General features: G+C 37.7%; 1 protein-coding gene and 1 long non-coding RNA gene across 2 annotated transcripts; both read left to right on the forward strand.

Annotated features, from left to right (window-relative positions):
- LOC110698070 (enoyl-CoA delta isomerase 2, peroxisomal-like) lies at window positions 1-981 on the forward strand. The gene has a single exon (XM_021875473.1). The coding sequence runs from the start codon at window positions 93-95 to the stop codon at window positions 828-830; it is 738 nt and encodes a 245-aa protein (XP_021731165.1). The 5' UTR covers window positions 1-92; the 3' UTR covers window positions 831-981.
- Window positions 982-4,733: 3,752 nt separating this feature from the next.
- On the forward strand, window positions 4,734-6,861 carry LOC110698071. The gene is made up of 2 exons (XR_002506652.1): window positions 4,734-5,041; window positions 6,498-6,861. It is a non-coding gene; the product is annotated as an uncharacterized LOC110698071 (long non-coding RNA).
- Window positions 6,862-9,687: the final 2,826 nt, after the last annotated feature.

Below are 9,687 nucleotides of genomic sequence, written 5' to 3' on the forward strand. Positions count from 1 at the left end.
CTTTTTTTTTACAAAGTATTAATTGTGTTATTATTTATTAAACCAAAAATAAAAATCCTCATTCTCTTAGATTTCATCTTCAAAACGTGAAAATGTGCAGCGTGGAAAAACGAGGCAACATCTTCATCCTGACGCTTAAAAGCGACGATAACAACGACGAACACCGCCTGAATCCGACCCTGATCGCCACCATCCGCTCCGCCATCGCCGACATCAAATCCCAATCAATTTCCGACCCTCAAACCCCTTTCGCCTTGATCACAACCGCAACCGGCAAGTTCTTCTCAAATGGGTTCGACTTAAAATGGGCGCAATCGCAATCCGGAAAGTTCTTGACCCACTTACACCAAATGGTTGATTCATTCAAACCATTGGTAGCAGATTTGGTGTCTCTTCTGATGCCGACGATCGCGGCGATTAATGGGCATGCCGCGGCAGGTGGGTTCGCGCTTGCGCTAGCGCACGATTATGTGGTGATGAGGAAGGATAAAGGGGTGTTGTATATGAGTGAGGTTGATATTGGGATGACTTTTCCTGAGTATTTTAATGTGTTGTTTAGGGAGAAAGTTGGGTGGAAATGGAGGAGAGAGATTATGATGAGAGGGATGAAATTGAAGGGGGAAGATGGTGTGAAAATGGGGGTTGTTGATGAAGTTGTGGTTGGGATTAATGGGGATGAAGTTCTGGAAAAAGGGTTGAAATTAGGGGAAGAATTGTTGAAGAAGAAGTGGAATGGTGAGGTTTATTGTGAGATTAGAAAAGGGTTGTATCCTGATTTGTGTAATGAATTGGGGTTGATTAGGAAGAATGTGATTGTTCCCAGGCTTTGATTTCATATTGTATTTGTGTTTGATTTCGTGTTGTTTTTTGGGTTTGATTTGTTGTTTAGGGTTTGATTTCGTGTTGTTAGTATGTATGGTTGATTGTTTGTATCAATTTCAAGACGTTGAATTGAAATTCGAGTATTTCATTTTCAGTTTAGCTATAATCTTTTCACTATTGGTCGTCAACGCTAATAAATTACACTAATCGTTTAATACCTTTAAATATATCCACTATAAATAGGTTTAAGTCCCCAGTTTTTATAATTTTTCTCATTGCAAAAAAAAAAAAAAAAAAAAAAAAAGGAGAGCATGAGAGATGTGAAACCCTAGGTTCGTCTAGTGAAGAAAGTGATCTCCTGTAGAGATCAAATAAAAAATTGATCTCCTGCAGAGATCAAATAAAAAATTTAAGGAATCCGGGGAAGACAAGGGCTCCTCCCCAACGGTAGAGGGTGAAAATGAGGCAGTAAAGGTATGTGATGATGTGGAAATGGTTCCAATGACTAAAGATTCGCAAGGAGGTAATGCTCCGAGAAAGAATTCTTATTCCTCTGTTACAAAAGGAATAGATATTCTTTGAATCTTCTGTTCGATATGAATACTTCGGATAATGATGAAATCTCCGATGATGACTGCCTGGTGGATGGAGAAGAGGATGATAGCCTCTGTCCGACCATTTTGTTGACTAAAGAGGAGAAGCGTAGGCTAAGACAACCTTGGAAAGATGCTTTGTTAAAAGATTGAGCTATGAGGTCTTAGTTAGACGGCTGAGACTAAAGTGGTGTTTGAAACGGGACATTACTTTAACTGATGTTGGTTGCGCCTATTACATAATGAGATTCAATAATCTTGAAAACTATGATTTTGTGCTTGCTCAAGGACCTTGGGTGATAGGAGATAGTTACCTTACTATCAGAAAATGGATTCCTAATTTTGTTCCAGACGAAGAACCGATTAAGACTCTTACAGCATGGGTGCGTATCCCAAAATTCTCAGTGGAGTATTTCGACAAACAATTCTGCATAAAATAGGGTCCAAAATTGATAAAGTGATCAGAATTGGCAAGCATACAGTGACTCAAAGCAGAGGCTGGTTTGTTCAATTTAGCATAGAGGTCGATTTGACAAAGTCTTTACTAGCCAAGTTTCGGTTGAATGGAAGAATTTGGAGAATTCGGTACATGGGGCTTAGATTAGTTTGTTTTAAATGTGGTAAACTCAGTCACAAAGATGAGCAGTGTGATAAATTTCACCAGGATGAGAATAGTAATAATGAGAATGTCCCTACTTCTCAAGTTAATAAGGACAAGAGGAGTTTTTCACTAACAAAACCCAAAAACCAGAGGAACAAGATATGGAGCTTGGATGATCGTCCAGAGAAGTAATAGGAAGTCAGTGTCCAAAGGAAAAGCAGAGCAACTTTCGAAAAGTGCTCAAGATTAGGGTAAAAACGTCATTAGTCAAAAGAAAACCCAGCAGGAAGGTAGTGCCCAAGCAAGGAGGAAAACTTCAGGGGTGGCGATAGAGCATGTGAAACAGCTGGCTAAATCTTCGAGGTCAAGATATGAAATTCTTCAAATTGAAGAAGAGATGTGAAATCCCTTCAGTCTTACCAGAGAATCAATTAAGGGATGTAATTGAGGAAACCCATACTGGCCGAGGAAAATTTACTCATGCAAGTACTGTTAATTTAGGAGATGATCATATGATTAAGGAAGTGGATATTCCACAGGGGAATAATGCCAATCTTGGCAGTGACCGAATTACTTAGACGAGTCTATTATTAGACTGGGGAAATCACAATTAAAAGATAATGGAGGCAATTTTGGGAAAAACCCGAGTGAAGGGAATTTGGCAAAAAGAGGGGAATCTTTTATCCTGGTAATTCTAGAAAAGATCGGCTTGATAAGGATACTGCTCAATCTTTGCCAAAAGATGATATATCTATTCTTTGAACGGTAGAGGGATAAGGAAACAAGATGATAAGAAAAATTTGCTTCCTTATTCTAAATCAAGATCCCTGTCAAGCAAGGAAAATTGGATTGAAGTGGCCTGTCGTACCCCTTCAGCTCTAAGAAAAAGGTCTGACGTGAGTGTGGACTCTAGTGAATCTGTGAGACATTGTCACCATGAATCTGACAAATGCATCCCCCCGACCTTTGAGATGTTTGTGGATTAGCCATCGGAGGGACCAACATTGGCGAGTTATCATCCTTTGGCAAACAAGATGCACGTGGAAGTGAGTTCGTTTCCACCGCTGGCACACAATCCTCCGGACCAATGCGAGCTCTGAGGGAAGCATATCTGCCACTCATGCCTAATGTTCCTTTGAACAGCTATGATCGATTTCCTAATTTTCCATTGTTTAATATGGTAATAAAGATTTTAATTTGGAATGTTCAAGGTGTTGGGAATAAATTAGCTTTGATTAGGGAGCTTGTTAGGATTAATAATCTTACAGTTCTTGTGCTCGTTGAGACTAACATTAGTGTTGTGCAAGCTCAGAATATTTGTGATCAAATCTGTTTCTCAGGGCAGACCCGTGTCGATGCTCAGGGTTTTATTGGTGGGATACGGGTTTTCTGGGAAGAAGAGGAGGTGATTGTTACTTCGTGATAACCACTCACAACATGTGACTATTAGAATTCAAAAAGTTGGTGAAGATCCGTGGCATTTTTCAACCATTTATGCTAGCCCTAATAGTTCTATTCGTAAGGAATTATGGAGGGAGCTTGAAAAAATTAAAGGGAATTATTCGGGGCCTTGGTTAGTGGTAGGGGATTTTAATGAAACTACAAGCTTGAGGGGAAGAAATGGTGTTGGGGGTTCCAAGATGGTTCGAAGATGTAGGAATTTTGCTAATTTGATTGAGAATAATAAGCTACTAGATCTTGGTTGTTCGGGTCCGAAGCACACTAGGTTTAGAGGTAACTCGCTGGAGACTTTCAAATCTGCAAGATTAGATAGAGGTTTGAGTAATGAAGAATGGCGTATTATGTTCCCTGAGGGTGCTATTCGAAATTTACCGAAGTCAAGAAGTGATCACTACCGTATTCTTGTGAGCACCACTAGTTTTTCTCCAACCCCGAATGCTGTAAAACCATTTCGTTTTCAAGCGGCTTGGATGAATCATGACCAATTTGAGTCCTTTGTTTGATCGAAGTGGGACAACAGAGCTCCTCTTATTCTGTTCTTAAAATCATTCTCAAGACTTTAATTTTGATCAGTAGTTGGAATAGAGAAGTGTTTCATAATATATTCAGAAAAAAGAGTGAACTTTGGGCTCGGCTTGAAGGTATTCAATAGAGACTAGCACAAAGAAGGGATTAACATCGAATCAAGCTAGAAGGTGCCTTGAGGAGAGAGATGGATGATGTTTTGTATCAAGAAAAGTTATTGTGGTTTCAAAAATCCCGACTTTATGCTATTCGGGATGGTGATAGGAATACCAAGTATTTCCACCTCTCCACCATTATTCGAAGACGTTGGAATAGAATTGAAACACTTCAGAACTCAAATAGAAAATGGGTTCAGTGCCCAGCACTTGTAAAAACCATGATATCTGATTATTGGACAAAGTTGTTTCAAGAGGAGCTGTCTGATTTTGTTGGTGAACGCTTGCTTTTAGATCAGTTTCCTTTCATTGCTGATGAAGACAGAGAGGTTGATTCTAAACTTTTTGCTAGTTGTGAAGTTAAAAAGGCCCTAGTGAGCATGAAGGCCTTTGAAGCCCCGGGCCCGGACGGATTTTAATCGCTATTTTATCAACAATACTGGAATTTGGTGGCTCCAAATTTAATTAAGTTGGTCAAGGATGTGTTAGAGGGCCGTGATTTTTCGGATGGTCTCAATAATGCATTTCTTGCAGCGTTCAGTTGTTTAGGACGCTACAAATAAAGGTATTTGCAGGCTTGCAGCGTTCTCTTTTGGTGGCGCTGTAAATAATTATTATTTTTTTAAAAAAATTCTTTAATTACTTATTTCATTCTTAGCTAGTTTAATTCATCAAATCCCATGAAAAAAAACCTACTTTGGTAGTTTTCTCTCCTTCATTCACCGCCCACTCTCATTCACCTTCATTCCTCCGATTCCGACAATGTATTTCCTTCTTCTAAGATAGTTTTCGCTCATTTGAAGCCTATGCGCAAAAGGCGACGAAGTCTAGGTTGTTCACGGTGCCTCATGGTCGGAAATGCTTCTTGGGAGCTCGGTATTTAGGTATTTCTCGCTTTCTCTTTCAGATCTATCGTTTTTTCTTTCAATTAAGCAATTTCATGTTGTTTTTATGAGAAATTTGATGTCCAACCCTAAAATTCTTGATTAATATTTTGATTATAATTGTCGATATTTTGAACTTAGGGTTTTTGTAAATTTTCTGAAATTGCAAATGAGGTATCTTGCGTTGTTGATTATTGATGAGTTATTTATACGTTCGAAGCTTTGTAGAAACCTAATAACTAAATTTTTTGATCAATTATAAAGTTTATCGGTTGGATTTCGAAGAGGTTGAGCGAGAGGCTTCCTTCCTTAAATATCAATTATTAAATCGAAAGCTTAATTTGTTTAGATCTAGGGTTTCATTTGATTAAATTTTAATTTTAATTTTAATTTACATAAACTATTTTTTGTGATTTAACTTTTGGTTTAATTATTGTTTTTTTTTGCCTGAATTTTCATTTTGAATTTTTTTTTGTATAATCTGATTTTCAGAATTGTGTCTTGTGTTTCTTCGCTTGATTTTTTTTTTATTTTTATAATCTGATTTTCAAAGTTGTGTCTCTTGTTTCTTTGCCACAATTTTATTTTTTGTATAATCTACTTTTCAGATTTCAAATTCAATCGTGTAGTCGTTTTAGCATATGACTAGTGAAATGTGATTGCTTGAATGTGCATTTGGTAAATAGAGGGCAAATAGAGGACAAGTTTATGGGACTTGGGGATACCAATGTCGTGTTAGGCCCTTGGCAAGTTTGTCAGGACAACGAAGCTTTTGATCATTCCGAATCATATTTTTCAAAGCTCTTTTGTCTTAAGCGACTCAGTGGAGCTGGAGAATATTTCACCGTAGATGGAATATAGAACCCTTTACGAAATATAAAAACCTAGCTGAGATGTGTATTAGAGACTTAGGTAGCTAGGGCTAAGGGTCTCGTTAGAGTTACTACTATCTAATAATATTCCTATTTTTGTATCTTGAGCTCTGTGCTCCTATGTGGTTTAGACTGGTTTGAAAGAATAGATGGAATTTTGCATTTGATTAGATAGTATAATCTTGCGAAAATTTAGATATTGTTACCCCAATTATCTTGTTTCTAGTGTTGATAACTTATTCAATCACGCTATGTATTGCTCTGGTTATCCTTTGTGAATCGCTTATGATTGTGAGTGATGATTAATTGTTTTTGTGAGGCTGAGAATATCTTTTTCTAGCTGTACGTCTTGAGTGAAGTTCAACTTTTGATTTTTTCAGCATGTTGAGTGATTATGAAGTAACTTGTTTATTAATTGGTTTTTCCTACTTAGATTGTCTAAATTTTGTCAAAGTTCATGTCACGTGCACTATAGGTGCTGAATATAAATCTAACTATTGTCAAAGTAAGCTCGATGGACAACCAGAACTTATTATTCACATCGTGCCAGACAAGGCTAACAACTCCCTGTCAATTATTGACAGTGGTATTGGAAATTCGGAATGACCAAGGCTGGTGAAATTCGGAATGACGATTGCCGTCCACTTCTCGGCAACCCAATCCCGTTTTCCCTCATTACCTCCGTCGAATTATCAAGGTGATTTTTTTTTATTATCAATCCCATCTTTTGCTGTAATTTTTCAGTTGCTTTAAAATTAAGCTTGTTGATTCTTCTTTTGGATCTGGGTTTCATTGTTCATTACGAATGTTGTGTGAAATTTTTGTGATATTTTGATTTGATCATTTGAGGGTTCATTTATTTTGTTGCTAATCTAATTTCAGTAATTTACATTGAAAATGATGATTATTTGGGCAGTTTAGCTTTTAAATTCGTTAATAGGAAGTCTATGTTCGAATGTTTTTCTTTAGATCTGATGTAATTGGGGTAAATTGCCAATTTTAGTAGGAGGTGAATCAGGCAATGCAACCGACTTGATAAAATATTATTGATGTTTATTGCAGTATTTGCTTTAAAAATACAATGTGGCATTGTTTATTTACTTGCACTTTTGAAATGGCATCAATGCGCCTCGTTGTGTGATGATCCAAGATATTGTATTCACTTTGATATGAGTTGTGTAAACCAATTGCATTATACTGCATCGTCTTTGAGTTGTTGCTCTGTCGATTTGGATTTGATTATCCTTGTATGTCATGAATTTTCAGTTTATTATCTCCCCGATGACTCTTTCACTTTTTTATTTTTCTTGTTGCTGATTTGGTTTTTTCCATTGATATTGAACTTATATATGTTTGGTTTTGTATCTTAGATTTTTATTTCTACTTGAGTTTGATAATTTTTTTTAGTGAAGTGAAATGGTTATACGTTTACATGCTTTTAATTAGCCTTTATCTACCATGTATAAGTAACTTATTTTAGAGCTTCCTGATTACATGCTTCTGAGCTTTCTGGTTTCTCCATTGAAGCGGCTTCTAAGCTTTCTTTCCTCCCTTGAAAACAGCTATTTAAGTAACATGTTTTTCTTCAGTTTTGAAGTTCAGTTTTGAATGAATTTTGAAATTGCAGTTCTGATCCAGTTCTTCTTTAGGTTTGATTTTCATTTCTTAAATTTAGTTCTGAAATTAGCTTATTCTGAAAAATTAGTTATATCTTTATTGATATTAATTTATGTGGGACATTAGTTTATGTGAAAACGTTGAAGTAATGGAATTCTCTTTAGCTTTCGGAGCCAATTGTTTATACTAAGCACAATAGCTCCTTTTTTTGTCGGTTTTAAAAAGTAAGACTTCCTTGCCTTAGAACGATTCTAAATCGATCAAATTTCAAGAGTCTATCTAATAGATCCTTGAGTATGTTCTTGTTGATGTGACATTGCTAATGATAGACGGAACACAAATCATGTGCAGTTCTTGAACCTTGGAGTTTATGTTAAGGAAATGTTTGTTTATAATCAAGAATTCTTGACTCAGGCTTAAACAACCATGCCATTCAAATAAAACCAATAACTATTATTCTTTTACTTTGAATGTGAGTCTTTCCATGCGTAAACAGAATGATTGCTGATTATGGAACACAATAACCATATTTGTTTCAGCCTTAGCTTTAAAAGGTCTTTAAACAAAGCAGATGACCTTACAGCTGATGTAGCACCTACTTGTTTCATTCCAACCTCGTAAGTCAATAACTTAGCTTAACTTCATTTTTTTTGAGGTCACTTGGAAAGTGGAACTCTCAAACAGTATCTAATACTTATGAAGATAAATTGCTAAGTTTAACTACAATAAAATGAACTCTTAGGTAGAATTAGAATCTCAAATTCCTTTTCTTTGTTCCTTATTTCCTATATTTCTTATCATACATCATCTCATAACTTTAAGAACCTTTTCTTTAAGGGTTTTTTAACATGAGTGAACAAACCTTTGCCCGATTCTCCAATAATGGACTGACCTTTAAATCTTCCCATTTTGGACAGAAGTTTTCATTTTTTCGCCCATAACGGACTGAGTTTACCTGCAACCGGTTATTCAAGTCAACTTTAATAAAAAAAAAATTAAAAAAAAAAATCAATCCTCCAATCCACTCAGCCCCTCCTTCCCTGACCCCACTACCAGCCACCCTTCCTTCCTCCGTCTGACGGCGGCTGCCAGCGCCCAACCCACCACTCCGGCCACCGCAGCACAGACCACCTTCCACTCCGGCCACCGCAGCACAGACCACCTTCCACTCACTCCGGCCATCGCAAACCACCTCTCCTTTTTCCCCAGCCACCCACCCACCCACACCTTCTTCCCGACAGCCAGCCCCACCCAACCAGACCAACCCCTCCACCCCAAAATCCCACCCTGAAACTGAAACCTCACCCACCCCAAAACCCATGGCCTTATCTTTGAATCGAACGCCACCAGCACCCCAGCCCCACCCCATTGGACCGACCCCCACCTCCATTGCTAAACCTGCGTAATCTCACCCCACACCCCCTCTCGATCTTTTCCACCCTCCCTAACGCCGGCCGACCCTTTTCCCTAACGCCAGCGAAGGCCGAGATCAATCACACCGAAACCAACCCCTAACCCACTCCGGAATACCACCATAGTTACCCCAAACCCCCCCTAATCACCGAAACCAACCCCTAACCACCAAAAACCCACCCCAAATTTCTATTCAACCAACCTGAAACCCGTAAAAAAAAAATAGAGAGATGGGTGACGAGAGGCGGCGGCGGTGCGAGGGAATTGAAGAAAGAGAAAGAGATCGGCTGCGGTGGTCGGAATTAATGGAGGGAAGGAGGAAGGAAAGGGAAAAGGGATCAGGAGGAAAGAAGAAAGAAAAAAAAAGACCAATTATAAAATGACAAGTGGCATTTTACCTGATATAACAGGTTGGGTGACCTGTTTGGTCCATTTTAGGAGAAAAAAATGCAAACTTCTGTCCAAAATGGGAAGATTTAAAGGTCAATCCATTATTGGAGAATCGAGCAAAGGTTTGTCCACTCATGTTAAAAATTCCTTTCTTTAAGTGTTTTGACTTTTATACTTTGTTAGCATAATTAAGCATTAATGTGCTGTAAAACAAAGTTTCATCTTTTCCTTTAATTCGTACTTGAATTACTACATCAATGAGTCCTACTCATTAGTGTATGAAGCGAAAATATATGTAGGTTGTCATTCTTTGACAAATTGAGTTTTAACTCAATACTTCATGCTTATCAGAAC

This window comes from Chenopodium quinoa, unplaced genomic scaffold, assembly GCF_001683475.1.
Source record: "Chenopodium quinoa cultivar QQ74 unplaced genomic scaffold, ASM168347v1, whole genome shotgun sequence".
NCBI lineage: Eukaryota > Viridiplantae > Streptophyta > Magnoliopsida > Caryophyllales > Amaranthaceae > Chenopodium > Chenopodium quinoa.

Excerpts from the sequence above, each read along its gene's own strand:
- LOC110698070 (XM_021875473.1), top strand. The coding sequence starts at position 93 with ATGTGCAGCGTGGAAAAACGAGGCAACATCTTCATCCTGACGCTTAAA.